This window comes from Pithys albifrons, chromosome 1, assembly GCF_047495875.1.
Source record: "Pithys albifrons albifrons isolate INPA30051 chromosome 1, PitAlb_v1, whole genome shotgun sequence".
In the NCBI taxonomy this organism is placed as follows: Eukaryota; Metazoa; Chordata; class Aves; order Passeriformes; family Thamnophilidae; genus Pithys; species Pithys albifrons.
Window position 1 is genome coordinate 127,000,593 of NC_092458.1, and position 23,508 is coordinate 127,024,100.

The following is a 23,508-nucleotide window of genomic DNA, read 5'->3' on the forward strand; positions in this document are numbered from 1 at the left end:
GCTGTGCCTCCCTGGAGCTGTTCCTCATTTGGGATTCTCTGACGTCAGCTCTGAGGTCAGGCAGGCAGGGCCCCCTCCCAAACACGACGGGCTATAGATAGCTCTGCAGCAAATGCTTTTCATTAGGTATCCCCTCCTCCTCAGCCCAGCGCGGGTGGGAGCAGCAAGAGGCCCCTGTGCTGCTCTGCTACGTGTTTTCTGTTATTTGGGGTGAGCTGTGCATTCCTCACAAGCTTTGAATGTCATGCAGAGACCCAGGGGACTCCTCAGAGGAGTGGGAGGAGAGACGAGGCAGGGGAAGCTGCCTGTGCACACCGGGGAAGGGGTACCCCCTGCCCATGTCAGGCTGTGGAGAGTCCCAAAGCAGAGGGACGTGCCAGGTCTATGCCAGCACACTCTCCTACACGGCAGCCAGTCCCTCAGTGATGGATTTGAAAGCTTTCTACTTCCCATCAGCAGAACTACCTCAGCTAGCCCTAGTCTGGCAAAGAAGACCATAAGGTGATAAATCTGCCTGTGTGTCCCCAAAAAGTAAAGAAACAACTTCAGATTGAGACTGTGAATCAACAATAGTTGACTATAAATTGGCCATTAAGACACGCAACAAGAAATCTGGAGATTTCTTGCTATTGGAGCACTCAGGCTCCAAAACATTGTTCCAAACAAAAAAGAACATAGACACAAAAATCCCATCTGCTTCAAAATGAAAGCCTGATAAAATTGTGATTACAGGATTTTGTATCGTGACAGCTGAGAATCACACACAGACCCAAGAATGGCTGCACGTTGCCTTCTCATCCTGTACCATGGAAATCTGACGTGAACTCCCTTCCTGGAGCACACATGTGGTGCCTTGTACTAAGGACAGGGAAAAAACCTCCAAGCCCGGCCCTCCCTCAAAACTCTTTGTGTCTATGTTTGTGTGTTAAACCCACGATGCCCAGTTCATGTTTCAGTGTCAGCTCACAGAGTTTGCACAGAAGATTGTTATGGATGTAGAAACCCAGGACTGGAAAGGACTTCCTGGGATGGCTGGAGGGAGTGAGCTCAGTGGCCACGCCCCAATCTGCTGCCACGAGTTTTGTTCATAAATACATCTTAGAGAAAAATTTCCATGTGGTTGTTGGTGAAAGGCCAGCACTGGGATGAAGAGTTTATGGTCCCACTTATAAAAACACATACTCACCATTCTCCATAAAAGTGACATTTTGAGATTGTAACTTACTTAAAGCACAGTATACTGATTTGTGGAGTCCAAGATTTGTAGAAACAGTGACTAGGACGGCTCATGCAGCACTTGTGGCACATCACACAGCTCAGGCCACCACGGCTCCTCAATAACTCCCAGTATAAATCATAAAGAGAAAGAACATGAAACATTCAGCATGGTTGCCACACACATTTGTCCTTGGCACAGCCAGCCTGGGGACCCCAGGCCGGGGCCCCAACAGAGCCATGTCCCAAACGGCAGTGCCACCAGTGCCATTTCTGTTGTAAATACAGCCCAGGGGACAGAGCCTGGGATGAACTGCTGAGGGTCCTGCTGCATGGAGCCCTGCACAGAGCCTGTACCCTGCACAGAGCCGGCACCCTGCACAGAGCCTGCACAGAGCCTGTACAGAGCCTGTACCCTGCACAGAGCCTGCACAGAGCCTGCACAGAGCCTGCACCCTGCACAGAGCCTGTACAGAGCCTGTACCCTGCACAGAGCCTGCACAGAGCCTGCACAGAGCCTGCACCCTGCACAGAGCCTGCACAGAGCCTGCACAGAGCCCACATCCTGCACAGAGCCTGTACAGAGCCTGCACAGAGCCTGCACAGAGCCTGTACAGAGCCTGCACAGAGCCTGTACAGAGCCGGCACCCTGCACAGAGCCTGCACAGAGCCCACATCCTGCACAGAGCCTGTACAGAGCCTGTACAGAGCCTGTACCCTGCACAGAGCCCGCACAGAGCCTGTACCCCGCACAGAGCCTGTACAGACCCCGCCCCCAACTCTGCCCGCCCCCCGCTCCCCGCGCATGCGCACGCCGTGCCCGTTGCCCGGGAACGCGCGCGGGCGGCACCGGCCGTGGCGGGACGGGCTCGCCAGGGGTCGCGCGCTCTCAGACCGGGCGCGGCGTACGTGACGTCACCGTTTGCGCCCGGCGCTGCCGTCCATGTTCCGGTCGGCGCAGGATGAGCCGCGGGGATCGTGGAGCCGTGAGTGACCCCCGGGACGTGTGGGTGACCCCCGGGGCGTGTGAGTGACCCCCGGGGCGTGTGGGTGACCCCCGGGGCGTGTGGGTGACCTTCGGGGAGTGTCAGTGACCCCCGGGGCGTGTGGGTGACCTTCGGGGAGTGTCAGTGACCCCCGGGACGTGTGAGTGACCCCCGAGGCGTGTGGGTGACCCCCGGGGCGTGTGGGTGACCCCCGGGGCGTGTGGGTGACCTTCGGGGAGTGTCAGTGACCCCCGGGACGTGTGAGGGACCCCCGGGGCGTGTGAGTGACCCCCGGGACGTGTGAGTGACCCCCGGGGCGTGTGGGTGACCCCCGGGACGTGTGGGTGACCTTCGGGGAGTGTCGGTGACCCCCGGGACGTGTGAGGGACCCCCGGGGCGTGTGAGTGACCCCCGGGACGTGTGAGTGACCCCCGGGGCGTGTGGGTGACCTTCGGGGAGTGTCAGTGACCCCCGGGACGTGTGAGGGACCCCCGGGGCGTGTGAGTGACCCCCGGGACGTGTGAGTGACCCCCGGGGCGTGTGGGTGACCCCCGGGACGTGTGGGTGACCTTCGGGGAGTGTCGGTGACCCCCGGGGCGTGTGGGTGACCCCCGGGGCGTGTGGGTGACCTTCGGGGAGTGTCAGTGACCCCCGGGGCGTGTGGGTGACCCCCGGGGAGTGTCGGTGACCTTCGGGGAGTGTCAGTGACCCCCGGGTCTCGATTGACCCCCGGTCCTCAGTGACCCCCCCAGTTTCGCTCTCCTGGGAACTGCCCGGCTCGGCCCGGCTGCCTCGAGGGGCGCGGGGCGGGGGGGCTGTGCCGGGCGGGGCAGGGGGGCCGCGGGCGCTGCCGTGCCCTGCGCTGCGCTCGGAGCCCCCCGGGCGCTGCCCACTCCCCTCCCCGGGCCGTGTCGTTGTCCTGGCAGGTCCAGGGCACTGGCGGCAGCAGCGCCGTCAGCAAGTGCTCGGCGGCAGCGCGGGGCTACATCCAGGACCGGTTCCTGCAGCTCCTGGCGGGGCGGCGGCGCCGGCGAGCGCCGCTCATCCACCGGTGAGGAGCGGGCGCTCTGCGGGGGCCTTTGGCTGCTCTGTCATGAATGAAATGTGCCACCAAACTGGATCCTAACTCCAGTATTTAATGCTGCTGAAAGCTCTGTAAGATTTGAAAACATACTGCTGATGTAAGCACATCGTAGTGTTCTCATTAACTCTCCAGGACATCACAGTTTCAGGAAGGTGTTTGGTGGCTCGGGGAAGCCTCGTTATCTTCTGAATAAGCAGTGTCTGACCAGGATCTTTCCTCCCGAGCTTTGCAAACACAAGCATGTCTTAATGTGTGTGTGTGTGCAGAGGGTTCTAGGCTGATGTGGTCATGGAGTTTTCATAATTGGAGGCAAATAGTGAAATGCATTCCAGATTGCTCTGAGTTGCCAAAGGATTTGTTCAGGGCAAAATAACAAAGAGTGGTGTTCAAGCAGAAGCTTGCAGGCCTGAAAGGACAGGTGTGGCTCATCAGGTCAGGAACCTGTGTTGATTTGTCACACAGCATTGGCAGGCCAAGCTGAATGCTTAGAAGGGGTTATGGATTGCAGGCATCAACAGTGTCCTCATGAGTGTTGGGACATCTGAGACTATCTGGTGAAATATTTGCCCCTGGGAGGCATGGAGATGATAACATGCTTGTTCAAGGGGTGATAGGAGCCAGGATATAGCTGGGTGGATATACAGTGAAACCACCTGAAAGACAAGGCCAAGGAACAAGAGGCATCAGTCCCTGCCAGACTAGTAAATGCTTTCCAGGAGTTAGACTAAGTTCCATTCCTTCAAAAACTGGAGAACAGGGTTCCTCTCTTGACTTTGCTTCTCCACATTTTTGGTTCCCTACTCAATCATTTTGTTATGGCATCTGATTTGGGGCAGGAGCTCAGGGGTTGGCCATCTGCATTGCAGGGGAGCATCCTCACTGCCTGGATTCAGTGAATATTAACTTATGTGAAACAGAACAGGTCCAGCTGGGATATCTGCACATTTTCTCTGGGTTCTCCCTGGTCCTGATGGTTAATACACTCATTGAGTGCAGGAGATCTGTATTTATTACGAAGCTCTAGAGATGACAAACTCATCTCCCAGTGCAGGTCTGTAAATGAGGGGTTATTGGGAGGAGGCAGAGAGGAAAAAAATCTGTTTTTCTGAATGGAGGATTCCAGTGCTGGAGAAATGGGGCTCCTGGACAGTGATAACAACTGAATTTCTCTTGGCAGGGGTTACTACGTCCGTGCACGTGCCATGGATCACTGTGTCCAGGACTTCCTGCTGAAGACACAAAACCACCCCAGGACACAGGTGCATTTTCTCTGGGGGTACTGGCAGGTTCCACTAAATGCTTATAAAGTCTTCCTGGCATCTGGGCACTGCAGTAACTTGTTAGTGCAACTGTTGGGATCCTTTCCCAGGAGAGTACAGAGAATCTTGGCAGGTACTACTGTGGCTCTCCATGTGGGACTTTGGCAGAAATATCTGGGAGGGGCAATGTCCGCTCAAAATCCTTCTGCCTCTTGCAGGAGGTTGCCTAATTTTGTCACTCTGTTAATGATACTGAATATTTTTCATACTTAGATGCTCAGGCTGCTGCTGGAGTTGAGTATAACTTTTTCTGACACTTTCCCTGCAGATTCTGTCTTTAGGTGCTGGCTTTGATTCCTTATACTTCCGTTTGAAGGACATGGGTCTTCTGCATCACACTGTGGTATATGAGGTGGATTTCCCAAATGTGGTGGGCCAAAAAGCTGCTCTGATCAAAAGAATAAAAGACTTGTCAGCACTGGTGGGAGACACTGCAGGGGAAGGATTAGGTATGGTATTAATAGAAGTTTTTTAGGTACTAAGTATTAGAAGAGGCAACCATAGCTTCAACCTTGAAAAAGTGAGAAATGATTGTATGGAAACTATGAAGCTGGAAATGAAAAGCACGTTCATTTTATGAAAAACATTGAAACAAATAATTTTTAAGCATTGGGAGATAAGAAGAAGCTTCCAGGGTGGATTTGTCAGGAACTGATTATATCAAACCAGGGTCAGATTCCTTCTGTTGAAATTTCTGAAGTCCTGTGTCCAGATTTGAGCTCACTGGTACAAAACCAGTGACAAACTGCAGCATATCCAGTGGGAGGGGATGAGGATGATGAAGTGATGGAGCAGGTGATGTTGGGAGAGGAGCCTGAGAGGACTGGATTTGTTCAGCCTTAAGGAGAGAAGGTTATGAGGGAGGTGAGTTTTGTTGCAGTCTACAGCTGCCTGTTGGGAGAGGGTATTAAAATGGAGCCAGACTTTTCTCAGAGGCACAAAGCAAACAGTTGAGGGACAATGGTTGCAAGTTGCTTTGTTAATGATTTGGTTTTGGCTGAAAAGGTCAACAAACCATAGCTTGTCGTATCCTGATGGAGTATGGAGGGAGTCATTTGGCATTGGAATGGGCTTCCCAGGGAGGTGGTAGAGTTACCATCTCTGGAGGTATTTAAGAAGAGACTGGATGTGGCAAGGTCTGGTAGACAAAGTGCTGTTAGGTCAAAGGTTGGACACAATGTTCTAAGAGGTCTTTTCCAGCCTAGTTGAGTCTGTGATTCTGTGGTGATCTGTGAGTCAGGGCCTGGTGTTTGCAGAGGGCTGGCATGTGTGAGTTCAGGACTCAGTGCCATTGTACAGAAATGAAATCTGTTTAGCAAACAAACAAACCAAGCCTAAGGAACTTGAGAATGGTTTTCTGGTTGTGAGGCAAACCATTTGAATTCTGTCAAAGCAATGGTGCTTTCTTAGCCTAAAGGGATAGTTGTATAAACCATTAAAGTTTGATTCTGAATTATGGTGGTTCTAGAAAAATGTTCTTAAAGTAAATATGATAGAGTTTTGTTGTTATAGTAAATGTAATAATTCTGTGAGAAATCTGTAGGTGTAATTTGCATTAAGAATAATGGAGTTTTAGATCTGCATTTAATGGATCACTTGGTACAATCCCTTCATGGTTCGTGGGGATTTACCTGTGCATGTCCCAGAGAAAGAGTTGATAGACACAGCCTTGTGAGTGATTGCCTGTGGGTTTTATTTTCCTGTTTATCTCTTTTGCTTTCAGCATTGCAGCAGCACCATAGTGAGATTGCATTGTCTTTGTCTTCCAGGAGCCATTACCTTTTCTGGAGAGGATTATAAATTACTGGGAGTGGATTTATCAGAGCTGTCTGAACTGGAGAGAACCCTGCAGGAAGCAGGATTGGACAATGAAATCCCCACCCTTTTCATCGCAGAGGTCGTGCTCACCTATATGGAGAACAGCAGGTCAGTTGGGTTCTCCTCCCTTACCCAGGTGGTAAAGGGAAAAGATCAAGCTTTATTCTGGGTACATCACCTTGGGCTGGGAGACATTCTCATAAAACTAAAGCCTTGGGAATTCTGTGGAGACCCAAATAGCTTCTTCCATCACCATTGCAATGGTGCAATTGATATCCACAGGATATCCTAGAAGGGCAGGGAAAAATAAAGAAAAAATCTCAAATGAGTGATTTTGTTCACTCAGGGAGTTTGTTTCTTCTCATCCCCTGCATTGTCTGTGCAGATGGGGAGAAGGTGTTCATAAGTCCTCAGCACTGCACTCCCATTGGCTTATATTGCCTCTTGTCAGGATGCCTTAATAGCAGCTTTATGGCATTGCAGGAAGATGTGCCACATCTGTCTGATGGTGGATGAGCCCTCAGCTCTTTAATGTCCTACACACTCTCTCCCAACAGGTCAGATGCCTTGATTCAGTGGGCAGCAGAGCGTTTCCCTCGGGCCTGCTTCCTGCTGTATGAGCAGGTGCACCCAGAGGACCCCTTTGGACGCGTCATGCAGCAGCATTTCCGCCAGCTGAACTCTCCACTGCGCTCTCTGGCGCAGTACCCTGACTGTGAGGCACAGCAGAGGCGCTTTCTGGGAAGGGTAAGCACTTGCATCTCTAGGGCACAAAGTATGTTTGACCTGAGAAAGGTTGGAAAGGCGCTTGGTCAGTTACAGGTTGAAGAAACAGGGCTGAGTCTGAGCCACTGCCTTCTCTAGTAGCATGACTAGTCGTTTCAAGATGCTTCCAGCCAGCTTGCAGCCTATTTTCTGATATGGGATTAAGGCACGATGGGTTCCTCTGAATTTTTTGATGTAATAAATTAAGTTCTTAAGGGCTTTACAGGTGAGAGATCTATTTTCACCAGATTTTGGGCTGCTGTTGCTTCAGCTAGACAGTCTTAGCAGCTCATGCAGGTGCTTAGTTTAGTGTCTTTGTTTTCTTGTGGGAAATGAGTTTCTGTCCTTCTAAAGGTAATAACTTTGAGGAATTTCTCTTTCAGGGCTGGACTGAGTGCAATGTCATGGATATGAATGATTTTTTCACCTGTTGTATTTCAGAAGATGAACAGCAAAGAGTGCGGTCTCTGGAGCCTTTTGATGAATATGAGGTAACCCTCCTTTATTCTAAAGATCAGCAACCTGGCTTTGATACCATAAGGTGTCTGCAGTTTCTCGTGGTTGCAGTTCCATACAGGGCTGCTGAGGTACAGATGTTCATGGAGCCAGAAAGGACCTTGGATCAGCTTAGTTAAGACAGAGGATGCAGGGAGCTCCAGGTGAAGCTGTGGCAAGGAGCCTGGGAAGAACACTCTCCCTTGATGTTAGAAAAGCTTTGTGTTCCTTCCTCAGTGAGTGGTCTCTCAAGGGGACAGTCTTGGCACAGCAAACTAGCTGGTAATATAAAAGATGTATTAGATGCTAAAAATTTGCCTGGATTCAAGGGGCAATTACTGTGATGAAAGAGAAATACATTAAGGCTTACTGAGTACATAAAAACACTCCCATGTGAGGTTCCTGACTGCAAGTGGTTGGTGGCATTCTTGGTGAAAGTAGGTGCATTTGTCCTGCTCTCTTCCATTTCTGTAGACTATTTTGTTGTTTGTCATTGTTGGGTACAGACTGCTAGTTTCAGGTATTTTTTGATCTGACTTTGTACAGCCATTCCTGTATTAAAAATTGAAATTCAACTGACTCTTTTCTTTGCTGTTTTTATGTTAACTGCTGTCAAAGTTTCTGACTATTTGAAGTGTAGGAAGTGAAGGAAAGTGCAAGATAGCGAGTAACTCTGAGCTAAATATCCTATGGAATAGTTATTAGAAGTTTCCATTTTGATTTTATGGTTCCCTCTTTATAATCTAGAAATCCAATAGCTGCAGTATGAAAATAATTTAGTATGCTTGCATTTATTTTGCCAACATGCAGGATCTACTTTGCTACATGAATGCAAATGTGATGACTGAAAGCACTGGCACATTTGCAAAGTGGTATAGAAATGTCTACAAGAATTGTTGTAGATCAAGGCCACTGCTCATACAGTGGGAAGGTAAAGACTTGGTATTGTTGCTGGAAACATGCATTAAGAGTAAGTGATAACAGAGAGCTGTACAATTACCCTTTGAGGGAAAGGTGAAGTAAGATCCAGGTCTTACTGTAAACAAGCCTGGTCAAATTGGGTAAGAAATGTAAAATACACACTTAGTGCTGAGGGTGACTAATTTTTAGAATGATCTGCCTGGGGACTAATAGTGGATCATTCAATTTTCAGTATTTACATTAATTTCTGGATATCACTTTTCAAAAGATGCTTTTTACTTCTATTAGAGGTTGGGGGCAATGACACTGATAATGTGGTTTATTTTACCTTTTAAATTCATGTTTATGCTTCGTAGTTGTATAGTTGGCTGAATATATCCCACCCCATTGGAATGAACATAGGGACATAGGGACATTCCCTAATGTCCCTAAAGGCTGGGGTGGACTCTCAACATTGCTACTAACTTCCCATATATTCCTTGTGCTTCTGCCTCAAAATGATTCTAAGGCCAGACTGAAAATTATATTTATGTATTATTGTCCAGCACAGACCATGTTGCTTGTTGAACATTTGTGATTTCTTTGGATTCAGTTATATTCCATGAACCTTATGAAACCTTAATCCCTCTGGTATAAACCCCTCACTCTCTTCTGTGATCAGAACTGGGAAGCATAAAGGGAAACTTCCTCATGCAATGTATAGTTAAGCTATGGAATTCCTTCCTACAGCATGGAGGAACAACGCCCTGCAGCATGTTGGACATGCTCAAAGTTTATGTGAGTTCAGAGAGCAAGTGGATGCATTCACAGAAGAGAAATCCATCAAGGATTGTTCAATAAAAAGACACAGCTTCTTGCTTAGGAGGTCCCTGAGCTGTAAACTTTGGAAGGTTGAAGTGAGGAATGTATTTACACCCCTTCTCTTTCTCAGATTCAGTTTTAGACCTCTGATTTTGATCACTATTGGAAACAGTGCTAGACTGGATTGGTCTTTGGTTTGATCACCCTGGCTGTTCTAAGATGCTTACTACTGCTTGCTCTAAGATTTTGAGGGGGATTGTTTTTGTTTTTTGTTTTTTTTTTCCTTTGGGCTTGCTACAGGAATGGCATCTGAAATGTTCTCATTACTTTGTGTTGACTGCATCAAAGGGGATGGAACCTTCCTGGACTCCGTTGTTACCCAGTGTGACAGGTACTCTCCAGCTAGTTTTTGCAGTGGTTTTTTTTATCTCAGGCAGGCTTCTCTGACAGGTTTTAGGAGACAGTGAAACCCTGGAAGGGATGCTGCTGTCTGATAGCTTTCTCCACCCTTCTAAAAATGCTGTTCAGGACCACAGCCCAACACTGCTGGTTCTGCTCAGTTCCATTCTTTCAGTTTATTGAGCCTTCCAGTCTGAACAGCTTGTCCTTCTGTTTATACATGAGGCTCTCCAGTACATGCCAGCCCACCCTGCTCCTCCTGCTGTTTTTGGGATTTCCCTTAATTTTTTCCTGCTTGCTTCCATACACGGCTCTCTGAATTCTCTCCTTCCAGCTCCCAAAAGGTTGTTCCTTATTGCTGTGTCTAGCAGAGCACTCAGGGGCCTGTCATGAAGCTGTGCTTTGCTATGTTATCCCTTGTGGGTGGAATTGTACCAGTAGCATTTCTGTTTGTGAAATGCTTTTACTTGTGTATGGCACTTTTTTAGATTGAAGAAAAGTGGTACAGCTGGGGAAAAGCCAAGATCAAGACTGTGTTTCTGTGACAAAAAAAGTTCAGCAGCAGTAGCAGCCCAGAAATTTCTTGCTTTTGGCTGCTTGCTTCCTTTTTCAGGGTGGAAAGCAGAAGGTTTGTTTTAACCTGTTTCATGTCACTAATCTTCACAGATCAGCACCACAAGTAGTTCTGTTTACAACAGAAAGTTGAAGTCTGTGTTTTAGGGAGCAAGAAAAGCAATTGAAAAGGGCAGGGCGGGGTGGCATTTCTGAGGCCACCAAGGCCACTGAATCCATAGTGTTGTGTCTTGATCAGAACTGAAAATATGAAACATGAAATTTAAGCTAAATGAATGTGAGTGTGGTTAAATATACTGTATGGTTGTCACTGGTCCTTATGTTAAATCCTTAAAGGCTCCTAAATGTGTAGTATCTATCCTAAAGTTAAAGAAAAAAATCCATTTGCTTATCGGACTTCATTACAATCAAGGCACTTGATTCATTAGAGACAGGAAGAGGGTCTTTCTGCTGCTGTCTCTGGTGTTCAAAACTGATAGCAAAAGCCTTCAAAGTCTGGTAAATGTCCATGATTAGGTATTTTTTTACTGGGAATACAAAGAGTGTATCTCTAATACCTATAAATGCCCCCAGTTGTCCTCTCAGATACATTTGGGTCCCTGTTCAAGAGCATGCAAGTACTAAATCTTCCAAACAGATCATGGTAAGTATATTTTCTCACATGTAAAAAATCCTCAGTCCTAAAAAGATCCATCTGTAGAAAGACATTTAAGCCAAAAGAGATGAAGTTTCTTACTTCATCAAATGATAAAGTAGGGTCTTGTATTAAACAGTGTTCAGTACAGGCAATTTTTCTGAGTATGGTGTACAAAAATGGACTGAGAACCACTTCTCTTCCACCTCATCATCTCAAATAATACAAGAATAAAGCTCTAGATTAAATGAAAAAAGACGCAAATTCCAAACTAATTAAAAGAAAACAATATGTACAATGTGTTGGTGAGCCAGAGTCCTGTGCTGAGAGTTTGGTTTGTGCTAAGGGATGTAGTATTTAGATTAAAGGTATTTAGATAACTGGAAATAGTCTTTTATAGAAGGACCATTGGAATTAATGAAGATAATTTGTCATGCTTCAGAATGTTATTTAAGTGCTTTTGTGAAAATAGGATCAAAATCTAGCAAGAGACTTTGGAATCTGCTGTTCTTTGCCATTCATGTAACCAAATATTGTCTCAGCCAGAGAGGTCCTCCTTTTGAAGGACACTGCAGTGATTCATATCTTACTGCAGCAGATTAGGACACTGCAGGCTCTTGGCCAGTCTTACCTCCACCCCGTGAAAGCAGTCTCAGAACGGTCGGGAGCTGAGTGAGCAGTGAGCAGAAGTTACAAGTTGGCACAGTGATAGTTTTAACCATTACAGCCTGATTTCTAGGGCATGTCAGATTGTGTGTGCTCTCTCAACTTGCTTCTCTGTACTTGCTTCCTGTAAAGATGAACAGTCGTCTTGAAATTATCTCTCCCTTGAAATGTAGTCCTTGGTTTGTGATTCTGCATAAGTTCTTTGCTTCTCTTTGGCTTACAGTTCCTCGTCATGCTGACCCTGTGGGAGCAGCTGGGAGTGTCCCTGCAGCAAGGTGTGCAAAGCTCTCGGGAATTCCTGGCCTGAGACGTTATGGTCACCACTCTGTTCTTATAAAACCTCACGTGATTCTCATCACTGGAGGCTTTGGGGAGGAGGATGGACAGCACTGCCGCATGAGAAATTTCCATGTGCTGAGTAAGAGTGCAGGCTGCTGGAAAGCTGACTGTGTCACAAAGAAAAATACTGACAAAAGATCAGGTGAGTTGCTGTTCTGATGACGACTGTAAGGGAGATAGATACCTTTGTGCTAAAAGTGAAAGAATGTCTAGAAAAAGAGAGACATTGAGGGGCTGGAGCGTGTCCAGGGAAGGGAACACAGCTGGAGTAATAGAATCATAGAATGGTTTAGGATGGAAAGGACCTTAAAGATCATCTAGCTTCAACTCTCTGTCATAAGCAGGGACACCTTCCACTAGACCAGGTTGCTCCAAGCCCCGTCCATCCTGGCATTGGACACTTCCAGGGGTGGGGCAGCCACAGCTGCTGTGGGCACCCTGTGCCAGGGCCTCCCCACCCTCACAGCCAACAACTCCTTCCCAATATCCCATCTAGCCCTGCCCTCTGACAGTGGGAAACCATTCCCTCTTGTCCTGTCCCTCCATCCCTTGCCCAAAGTCCCTCTCCAGCTCTCTTGGAGCCCCTCTGGACACTGGGAGGGTCTCTAAGATCTCCCTGCAGCCTTCTCTTCTCAAGGCTGAACAGCCCATACTCTCTCAGCCTGTCTCCAGAGCAGAGGTGGTCCAGCCCTGTAATCAACTTAGTGGCCTCTGAACTTGTTCCAAAGCTCCATGTCTATTGTGCTGGGGGCACCAGACCAGAAATCCAGATGGGGTCTCACTAGAGCAGTATAGAGGAGGTGAGTCACCTACCTTGACCTGCTGCCCACACTTCTTTTGATGCAGCCTGGGACATGGTTGATTTTTCTGGGCTACAAGCACACACTGCCAAGTCATACTGAGTTTTCTGTCCACAGACACCCCCAAATCCTTCTCCCCAGGGCTGCTCTTGATATGTTCTCCACCCAGCCTGCATTTGTGCTGGGATTGCCCTTACCTAGGGGCAGGACCTTGCACTTGGCTTTGTTGAAAAACATGAGATTGGCACAGTCCCCAAGGGTACTTTCCAACCAAAATGATTCTGTAAATTTCTTGGAAAAAATGTCCTTGTGAACCACAACATTTTGTGTCTCACAGGTCAGCGGTTGTACCACACTGTGTCCTGTCTCTCGGACAGTCTGGCCCTGGTGGTAGGAGGACGAACATCCCCATCAAGAGCAGGCTTGGGAATGTTGTGGCTAAAGTTCTCTGAAACATATAATGCTTCAGACCCAGTTGACATTGCAGTGGAGCCTGTAAATCTGCAGCCTGCTGCTCAAGCAGTAACTTTGCGTTGGAGACATAGCACAACTGAAGTGACATTCAAAGGTAAAAAGCCTGGAGAGAGTGGAAATGGCTGCAGGTATGCAGGACTTTGCACTTGGTCTTGTTGAACTTCATATTGACCCACTTCTCAAGCGTGTCAGGAGGAAAGAAATTAAAAGAGGCTTTGAGATCTTGACACTTGAAGTATGGTAATTTTGTGTTTTCATATGCTACATATCCCGCAGTGGTAACTGGGATTGAAACCTAGGGATGGATCCATTCTGGAAGATGGATTCTTTGAGAACATTTATGGCTGAAGTTATTCACGCTTGATCACACCAGAAGGAAGTTTTGCTATCTCCCAAGGTTTGGGTTTTTTTGAGCAGAGTCAGCTCTTTATCCAGAAGTGCCTCAGAAGCGTTACTGTTACAGTATCGATTGACAAACGGTGGTTGTGAATAGGTCTAGAATCAGATCCTGCAACAGCAAGCTGAAGGTTGGCCTGGTGAAAGCTCCTGACTGTAAGGGGCAAAAACTTAAGCAGTGGCATTCAGGAGGTGGAAGCTGTCCTTTCCTAACCTGTCCAGTTCCTGCCAGCTGGCAGGGATCTTTCCAAGGGGAACAGAAGGGAATTGTTAAACAGTTGTTAGTCTAGTTTGAAGCATACACTTCAATTGTGGAGCAGTGTTTAATTAAAACTGTAGTAAGTTCAGCTTCCAGTCAGAATTGTATACCAAAGAAATAAATGCGAAGTGGGTGAATAAAATTTCATAAATAATACATTGATTTTTGTCTTTGTCAAACTGTATTGTTTAGTCTTATTTTTGCCTTGATGTTGCTTTGTAGCTGAAGGAAGTGACCAACTCTGGTGTGACCAGCATAGTCCATTCTGAAGCAGTGAAATGACAGGGCATAGTGCAGTGAATGCAAAGTACTTTTACAGCCTTTTTACCTCCTTTTTGAGGCTTCCTCATATTAACAAATACACATTCATGTTCTTATGAGGATTTACTGGTTTTCCTGAGATGAGTAGATGTCATTGGAGCTGCTGTGATTTATGTAGTTAGAGTTTTCTCATTTTATTAGTTTTACAGGAGTAATTTTTCCATTGCCTAAAATTTCATTCCCTAAGTCCATTAGGTACATTAGAAAGTGTGTTTTCCCCTCTTCATTTTGAGATTAGAGTGTGTGATTTCCACTCCTTAAACATTCCAGACCTAATGCATTCAGAAACTACTTAATGTAAGTGGATGGTGTGGTCTTCTGAATGACCACAAATATGAAGAATACATGTTCATGGTAAAAGTGTTTAGGATGGTTCTGAGCAGGTCTAAGGGTTGGACTTGATGATCCTTGTGGGTTCCTTTCAGCACCGCTTACTCTATGAAACAATTTATTGCTGAAGACTGTAATTGTTTGTCAGGTTGCAGGATGCCTTATAGAAATAGTGTATAGAACTTCTGCCTGCCTGCATTAATTGCTGTCTTCAGTCAGCTTCTCTTCTATGCAGAGAGAAGTTTTTGGTTTTGTGCCATGCCAGATTCTCACTTCTCTTTTCACCTGGTTGTCTGTTTCTGTAGGTGAGCAGTACCTGTTTGTGTATGGTGGCTGCTCTGCTCTGAATCCTGTGCTTGGGGATTGGTATTTCTTGCACACTCGAGAACTGTCCAACACTGTGGTAAGGATGTAAACCATGGCAATTTGAGTTAGAGCTGACTTGTAAACATCTTGCTTTTTAGTGGAATACAGTGTTCACAGGCTGCTTGACCACCCTGATAGTACAATGTAAGGGGCTTTTATGTTTAAGTGGATTTTTTTCATATGTCAGTGTGTGCCCATTGCCTTTTGTCCTGTTGCTGGAGGCTGCTGAGAACATTCTGTCTCTTCTTTCATCTCTCTCATCATGGACTTGTCTAGCTCTATGCTGGACATTTTTGCAGAAGAATACTGTTAAGAGACAGTATAAAAAGCTTTGCTAAACTCAAAACCACCCCCACATCAACCGTCTTCCCCCAGTCAACTAGATGGCTGAATGTGTCACAACAGGAAATTGTGCTAAAGAGAACTTAGGCTCTCATGAACCTGCTGGTGAATGGCCATCACCCTGAGGTAACCCCATTTACTCTCACTCTTTGAGCCCAGCCCTGTACATAGCACAGTTACAGGGTAAGACTTGCATAATTACAGGTCACAAACTGAACGTGAGTAAGCAATATCGTGCTGTAAGGAGGCCTAAACTGAGTTTTCAGATATGTAACAAGGAATGTTATCTCTATGAATTTTGCCTTTTATTTTCTTCGATGTTCCCAGCAGAATTCTTGTAAAGTACCCAAAGCTAGTAGCTGAAAAAGAAATGGACAGGGTGCAGTACAGCTGTATAGAGGTACACAACAAGAGTGACTACAGTGTGTTTGTAAACAAACTCTGGGTTCTCAGGTGATTCTCTTGAGCAGAAAGCAGCATGCAAGAAGGCAAATTTATCTGTAGTAAGTGTGCAGAAAAACACCCTCTAAAGACTGATTATATCAAATATGGTGAGAGCCCGAGAAATATTTGAGATAGTGTAATTGGAGGCTCTTGTACTTAGCAGTCCCTAGAGGAATTTGTGAAGAAAATTGGATGTCAAAGAACCACACGGAAAAGTTATTTAAAAGTGTGGACATTAAGAAAACTCTTAGCTTGGCAAACTGCAGCCCTGGACTTGTGTTTTTCTAGATTGCTGTTGATGGTCCAGTCCCAGAAAGCCGCCATTCTCACAGTGCCTGCAGCTGGGAAGGAGGAGTGCTGATCACAGGAGGGCTGGGAGCAGCTGAGCAGCCCTTGGGTTCAGTTTTCCTTCTGAGGGAGCTTCAACATGGCTTTCAGTGGCAGGCAGTAGAGACACACCCTCCTCTGGTTCCAAGGTAAGCAGAAGACATTCACAGCCTCTAGAATAGTTTGATTGATTTGGAAGGGACCTTTTAAAGGCCTTCTAGTCCAACCTCCCTGCAATGAGTGGAGACATCTTCAACTAGACCAGGTTGCCCAGAGCATTCAGCAGTGAACCTTCAGGCCATCTCTACCAACTTTCCTTACTAATGGAGCTCAATCTCATTTTGAACTCACAGGTATTCACATACTGCACACGTGCATGAAGGAAAGCTTCTGCTTGTTGGTGGAGTGTGGTTTCACACCTTGTCTGTGCCAGGCATCACTGTCATTGACTTAATGACTGGTCTCTGCTTGGACTATGTAATTAATGTGGTAAGTACTGAAATTTTTCTTTCAGGGTAAAAGCAGTGTTTTATGAAGGAAGGCTGTAACTTCAGGGCTGTTCCTTAAAACTGAGTCGAGAAAGCAAAGTCAGCAAATCTGGGAGTAGAATAAACATTCCCTGTTTGAGGTAGAATCTGTTTCTGAAGCACTTTTACCAGTACAGAGAACATAACAATATTAAGAGAGAGAGACAGAGTGTGCAGAAGACTGGAGGGCATGGAGCTGCTCTGTTCCAGCCAGGAGCAGCAGAACTGAAATGGGCATGAGAACAGTCACTTCAGGATATCCATAGAGGAAGGGAGCAGATAAAACCAGAACCTCAGCTGGTCTTTATGGAGGTCTGTGGTATAATTTCATTGAAAACTTCTTAGTGGAAACTGCAGTGTATTATAGCTGCTGCCTGGAATACAAGAAAAAACAGCATGGAAATACTGGAAACTCCTCTGAAACATAAGCAGAGTTTACTGTAAGGGTCATTGAACACTGAACAGAGAGGCTCTGGTGTCTCCATTATTGGAGATACTCAAAACATGACTGGGCAAGGTACTGAGCAATCTTCTGTAGTGGAGCTGCTTTGAAAAAGGGTGGTTGGTCTGGATGATGCTTGCAGGTCCCCTCCAGCTTTAACTATTCTGTGACTTTGTTCTGTGAATCACTAAAGAACAGTCATACAATTGGTGTCACATAGCAGGATTTTGGCATACTCTGGGCAAAACTTGGTCTGCATCTGTGAGTAGCCCTCATCTCAGGTAATACTGTGTGGAGTAAAAGGCATGGATCTATTGGACTGAGTCCAGGTGCCACAAAGATGATCAGATTGCTGGGGCACCTTTCCTGTGAGGATATGCTGGGATAGGTGGAGTTGTACAGCCTGGAGAGAGTGGGCCCCTTCCCCTCACTAAAGAGGGTTTATAAAGAAAGATGGGGACAGACTTTTAGCTGGGCCTGTAGTGGCAGGACAAGAGGTGATGGCTTTCATCTAAAGGACAATAGCTTTAAACAGGTATAGGGAACAAATTTTTTATGAAGAGCGTGATAAGGCCCTTTCATAGGTTTTGCAGAGAAGCTGTGGCTGCTCTGTCCCTAGAAGTGTCCAGGGCCAGGTTTGATGGGGCTTGGAGCAACCTTGGCTAGTGAAAGGTGTCCCTGCCCGTGGCAGGGGGAGTGGAACGAGATGGCCCTTAAAGGTCTCTTCTATCCCAAACCATTCTATGATTCTATAAGAAAACATCTTTATCTTTTACATAAAGAAACAACTTTTTTAGATAGCTGTACATATGGGACCTGTCCTTGATAAAACTGGGATTTGTGACAGGTCAGTACATGTTCATCTGGCTGCCCTTGTGGCATTTTCCTAGGGGCATAAAGCACACTTAAATGTAGCTTAGTTTTTAATCACTGTCTGTAGCAGAAGTTGAAAGCGGCCTCATATACTTTAGGTAAAATCAGCTGCCCTTATTGGACAGTGCTGAGGGTGAGTACGATGATAATAAATTGTACCTAAAAGAATATAACTTTTGGTTTACATTGACTAAGTGGATGTGGGTGGATTGGTAGCTGCCTTTGCTTGTGAGCTGTTTGCTTTGACTGATGTGAAACTCTAGGCTTTTTTGAACCTAGCAGTTAAATAGTAAGCTCTGGAACTCCTTGCCACAGGCCTTGAATGACAAAGGTTTGTATCGAATCCAAAAGTGTCTGGCTGCCTTCTTGGGAGGAAAAGCGTTACTGCTGAGGGATTACAAAGACATTCTCTTCCATTAAAATCACTGAACAGCAAGTGGATGGGTGAGTGGGTGGGTGTACTAGAGGATTACACATCGTAGGTTCCTTGTTCCTATGTTCTTTTTCTATTTTTGCCAACATTCCCGGGTGATTCAGTGGACCATATGAGGTTCTGTATGTTCAAAATCTCCTTTCCTTTTTCAGGAGCACCTGGAGTGGCCATTAATGCTACATAATCATAGTAGTGTCTTTCTGCCAGATGAGGAGGAGTTGTTGGTTATTGGCGGTGGTGGAAACTGCTTCTCCTTTGGGACACACCTGAACCCAGAGCCTGTCTCCCTGAGCCTCAGCAACATCCTGACCAGTCTCTGACTGGGAACAAGCAGGACTGAACCATACTGCTGCACTGGGGGAAGGCACCTCTTCACTCGGAGGTCCAAGAGCAGCACAGTTTCCACAAGGGGTTTGTATCCAGAATGTATTTGTGAAGGTGGAATCAGGAGAGACAGTTACAGCAAGGGGCTCAAACCTCACCGGCCTTTGCTTTTGTACAGCTATTCCTATTGCTGTAAATAAAGGACCTCAAAAGTACCTGGAAGCAGAGGATCCTTAGAGGTGATGTAAGGAGCAGTGCTGTGTTCAAAATCTGAACAAAGTCTGATTTGAATTCATAGGATTGTAGGATGGTTTGGGTTGAAAGGCACCTTAAACATCATCCAGTTTCACATCCCTTTGTTTTTTTTTCATACATGGATAGGGACAGCTTCCATTAGACCAGGTTGCTCCAAGCCCCATCCAACCTGGCCTGGAACATTTCCAAGGATGGGGTAGTCACAGGTTATCTGGGCAACCTGTGGCAGGGCCTCCCCACCTTCCCAGTGTGCCATCTAACCCTGCCCTCTGGCAGTGGAAAGCCATTCCCCATTGTTCTGTCACTCAGGCTTTTGTAAATAGGCTCTCTTGAACTTTCTTGTGGGCTCCCTTTAGGTACTGAAAGGCTGCAATTAGGTCACCCCAAAACCTCTTCTCCCAGTTCTCTCAGCCTTTCGTCATAGCTGAGGTGCTTCAGCCTCCCCTGGACTTGCTCCAACAGCTCCATGTCCTTCCTGTGCTGCCCCCAGGGCTGGAGCAGCTCTGCAGGTGGGGTCTCACCCTAGGCAGGGAGCAGAGGGGCAGAATCCCCCCCTGCCCTGCTCCCCAAACTGGATTCATCCCAGCACACATGGGGGTTCTGGGCTGGGGCGTGTCCAGCCTCTCCCCCACCAGCACCCCCAAGTCCTTTCAGAAAGAAGCCCCAGAAGTTAGTGGGGGACCCTAAAGGTGGGACTGCCCCCAAAAGGGGGTGGGAAAAACCACAAATGGGGTGGAGACCCTCAAGGACCTCAAAAATTGGCAGAGGAGCCCCCCCAGAATGTCAGGGAGGGGCCCAACAATTAGGTGGGACCCCAAAACTGGATGAGGAACCCCAGAAGTAGGAGAGGGGGCCCCAAAAGTTGAAGGGGCAACCCCAAAACATGAGTAGGGACCCCCAAAAATGTCAGGGAGGGGCCCTAAACATCAGGGGAACCCCCCAAAAAATGGGTAGGGACCCCTAAAAAGAGGAGGGGCCTGAGGGGATCCCACTAGTGCCCCTCTCCCCCCACCCTCTAGTTTTGGGAGTCCAGGGGGTCTTAACCCCGTCTTTTTGCACCCCCCTCCACCCAGTGGGCTGGGGGAGTGTTTCCACCTCACACAGCCTGTAAGGAAAACAAAAAAATAACAAAATACTTTAAAAAGAGGAAACTAAAATAAATACAACAGAAAAAATCAATTTAAAAATTCTTAAAAGAGAAGTGTAATCAGTAAGTTCAAATGAAAAATAAGATAGGAGCTTTTGCTTCTGGCCAACGCGCGTCCAGTGGAGGGTGGTGGGGACTGCGGTGCAGTTTGCCGGCCGTGTCCGCCAGGCGGCGCCGGCGAGGCAGAAGGGGCGGGCGCGGGCAGAGGGAGCTGCGTCCCAGGCAGGCACCGTGAGCGCTCGGCCAGCGGGGTGGGGGTGCAGTCACCGTGGGGCGTGGGCATCCTGTACAGCCTTTACAGAGAATTACAGAAACGGAAAGATAAAAGAAAAAAAATTTAGAAAAGGAAAAAGAGAAAAAGCCTCGGAGATATCCCGCAGTTCAGCCGAGACAGGGCTGGCAGGGTCGCTGGGGCTCCGCTCCGGCCGCAGGGCAGGGCCCCAAGCGGGACACGGGGCAGGGCTCTGCCAGCCCAGCCCAGCCCGGTGAGCGTCAGTCCCGCTCTGCTCTCTCGAACAGCACAAGCGGCCCCGCTCGGCTGCGGAGAGGAGAGCACAGCCCTGGAAGTGCGGACACTGGGCTGGAGCTCCTCCCAACTGCTCTGCCGATTGGTTGCAAGTTTGGAGAGTCTTTGTTTCCGAACCTTACTGTAAGTTCTGGAAAAAAATTCATTCAGAAATGCTTGTCTTCACCGCAGGAACAACGTCTGAAACTCCTGGAGCAGCAGCGTCAGCGACAGCAACACCGAGCTGCTCACCCGCACAGACTGGAAGGAGAAAGGAAATCGCCGAGTATGAAGAAGCCACAAAGTCACAGCACCGGAAAGTCACATGAAGGACAAAACACTCAGGAATGGGAAATGAGACGGGTTGTTGCCTGAGGAAAGCAACCTGTAATTCTTCATGAAATACTTTCAAATTTATGCTGATTTCTGTCATTCAGAGGAATTATTTATTTACAGCATTGCAGCCAATGTTTGCCTTAAGCCTTTCACGTATTTACCCAGAACACTCATGAATTACCTACAACAAAACAGACTTTCTTGCCCTGTTTGAAAATATGCCTGTAGGTCCTTGAGGGTCCCTTTACTTCCTGGGGGTCTCTGGTGGGTCTGTGGGTTCACGGGGGTCTCTGGGGGGTCCTCGAGATTCCTTGGGTGATCCCTGTAGGTCCCTGGGTGTTTCTTGGGGATCTCTGGGGGTCCCCTGAGTGCCAGCAGTCCCTCGGAGAGATCCCTCGGGGTCTCTGGGTGTCTCTTGGAGGTTCTGGAGGTCCCCATAGATCTCTGAGGGAACTCTGTAGAACCCTGGGGGGGTCCCTTTTGTCCCAGAGGGTGCCTGGTTGGGGGGAGCAATTCTTGGGGATGTTGTATTCTGAAGGTCGTATTTGGAGGTGGACTCCAGAAAGAAAATTACTTTATTTTTATTTGGAAATGTTAAAAACCAGGATTTTTCTGAAGCTAAAGCAACGAGACCAAGGTAGGAACAGAGTCTTGGGGAAATGTCGGAGCTTTCCAGCTCTTCCGTTTGGTTTTGGCAAGTTTGCTAGCCCCGGAGGAGAGACAGCAGATAACTAGTGCCAGATGCAGAGACAGGCTCACAAAAGAACTAGTTAGTTGCTCAACAACTGGGCAAATACCTCAATTTGGGTTCATTGTTTTAGCTCAGAAGTTCTTAAGCACCTGGGAGTTTTAGCAAAAGAAAGTAAACCCTTGGTAAAAAGCCCTACCTTTAGTCAGAAGAGGAATGAAGGCATTAAAGCCACACAGAAAAGAAACAAACCAAGTCGTTTATTGCATAATACCTGGGAGGTACCTCTACTACTTCTCTCTAAAGTTCTCTGTAACTTGTGGAGAAGTGTTCTGTCTTCTGCCCTTGTCCCTGTATGACTAATAGCCTAAACCGTTTGAGATTTTTTCATAAGACAGGACTGAATGCAGCCTTGGAGGAGCCACTTCGAATAAAGTGGTAGGTCTGCAAAAGTATCTTCTGGTAGTTAAAATTTTAAAATTTCCTGGTTGTGAAATATGTTGTTTCATTTTACCTTACACAGCTGTTGACAGAGAGGTAGTGTTCATCACGTATATTATTATGTCAGAGCTTGTGGGGTGCCAGTTTGAGTTATGGGGTTCCCAGCACTATCTATGGAGTGACCATTTGAGTTACAGGGTGCCCAGACCCACGGGGTACTCCAGGAAAGCTCATGGGGTGTCCCTTTGATTTGTGGGTTGCCCGTTTGATTTGTGGGGTACCCAGCACAGTATTCGGGGTGCCCAGACCCACAGGCTGCCCCCAGCAGAGTTTGTTCCATTCCGGGGGTGCCCAGTCCTTGGGATTCCCTCTCCATGGTGTTCCCAGCCCCACGAGGTGCCCGTTCCCGTGATCTCCCCCACCGATCCCCCCCCTCCCGGTGGCCTCCCCTCCCTCAGGGGGCACAGCCACGAGCACCGTTCCCTGGGGGGCCCCGCGCGCGTCTCCCGATTCCTTGAGCGTCGCGACGCCGGCATCCCCTGCGACCCGCGGAACATCATCCTGTGCCAGTGGCACCTCCTCGATCCTCCCGGTGAGCACTTTCCCTGGGAATGCAGCCCCTAAATCCCCCGCTTTTCCCTGGGAATGCAGCCCCTAAATCCCCTGCTTTTCCCTGGGAATGCCCCTAAATCCCCCTAGACCCGCATCCCGCCCATCCTGGCGCACATCGTTCCCAGTTCGTGCCGTTGCTGATGTTGGATCCCGGCTCGGCGCTGCCCACGGGGGTCCTGGTGCCGGTGCCGGCGCCGGGTCCCCCCCTGCCCGGGGCGGTCGCGGGGCTGGCGGGGGCCGTGCCCATCCCGTACCCTCCGGATGAATCCCGGGGCTGGGCGCTGGATGTGGCCGCGCTCCGGCGGGAGCTGCGGGACGCGCGGGGCCGCTGCCGCCCCACCGTGCTGTGCGTGGTCAACCCCGGGGACCCCACGGGTGGGTTTGTGGGTACTCCATGGGTGGGCAGGGACCTGCGGGTGGCGCTGGTAGGAACACATCAGGTGGGTATGGGGAGAACGTTACGGGTGGGTATGGAGGGGATCCCACGGGAGGCTGTGGGAACTCCATGGGTTGGGGGAGACGACACTTCGGGGGCGGTGTGGGGAGAAACCCACGGGTGAGGCTGGGAGGAACACCTCCGGTGGGGCTGGGGAGGACCTCGCGGGAGAATATGGGGGGGACCCCGCGGGTGGGGCTGCGGGGGACCCCGCGGGGGAACCTCTGGGGACCTGTTGGAGAAGGCCGGGGGAGAGACCCCACGAGTGGGTATGGGAGGGACACCGCACCAGGCCTCGGACTCCCGGTGGGCTCCAGTTAAACCCATTCAAGCCTCAGTTTCCCCAGTTAAACTCACCTCGTGTGTCATTTTCCCCAGTTAAACCCTCCCGGAGCCTCAGTTTCCCCACTGGGCT

General features: G+C 48.3%; 1 protein-coding gene across 3 annotated transcripts; it reads left to right on the forward strand.

The window, feature by feature from the left end:
• Positions 1–2,142: 2,142 nt before the first annotated feature.
• On the forward strand, positions 2,143–22,183 carry LCMT2 (leucine carboxyl methyltransferase 2). Of its 3 annotated transcripts, XR_011698924.1 has the most exons (15): positions 2,143–2,201; positions 3,128–3,252; positions 4,463–4,544; positions 4,873–5,053; positions 6,374–6,530; positions 6,980–7,169; positions 7,571–7,678; positions 9,705–9,795; positions 11,900–12,157; positions 13,153–13,383; positions 14,901–14,998; positions 16,036–16,223; positions 16,428–16,563; positions 18,502–18,760; positions 20,773–22,183. XR_011698924.1 is itself a non-coding variant. In XM_071568025.1 (14 exons), the coding sequence occupies exons 1-14, from the start codon at positions 2,178–2,180 to the stop codon at positions 18,667–18,669; spliced, it is 2,037 nt and encodes a 678-aa protein (XP_071424126.1). In that variant the 5' UTR covers positions 2,143–2,177; the 3' UTR covers positions 18,670–20,766. The 3 variants fall into 3 exon arrangements, 2 of the variants coding, with proteins under 2 accessions (XP_071424126.1, XP_071424139.1); XM_071568025.1 differs by lacking the exon at positions 20,773–22,183 and having other exon boundaries at positions 18,502–20,766; XM_071568038.1 differs by lacking the exons at positions 4,873–5,053; positions 20,773–22,183 and having other exon boundaries at positions 18,502–20,766.
• Positions 22,184–23,508: the final 1,325 nt, after the last annotated feature.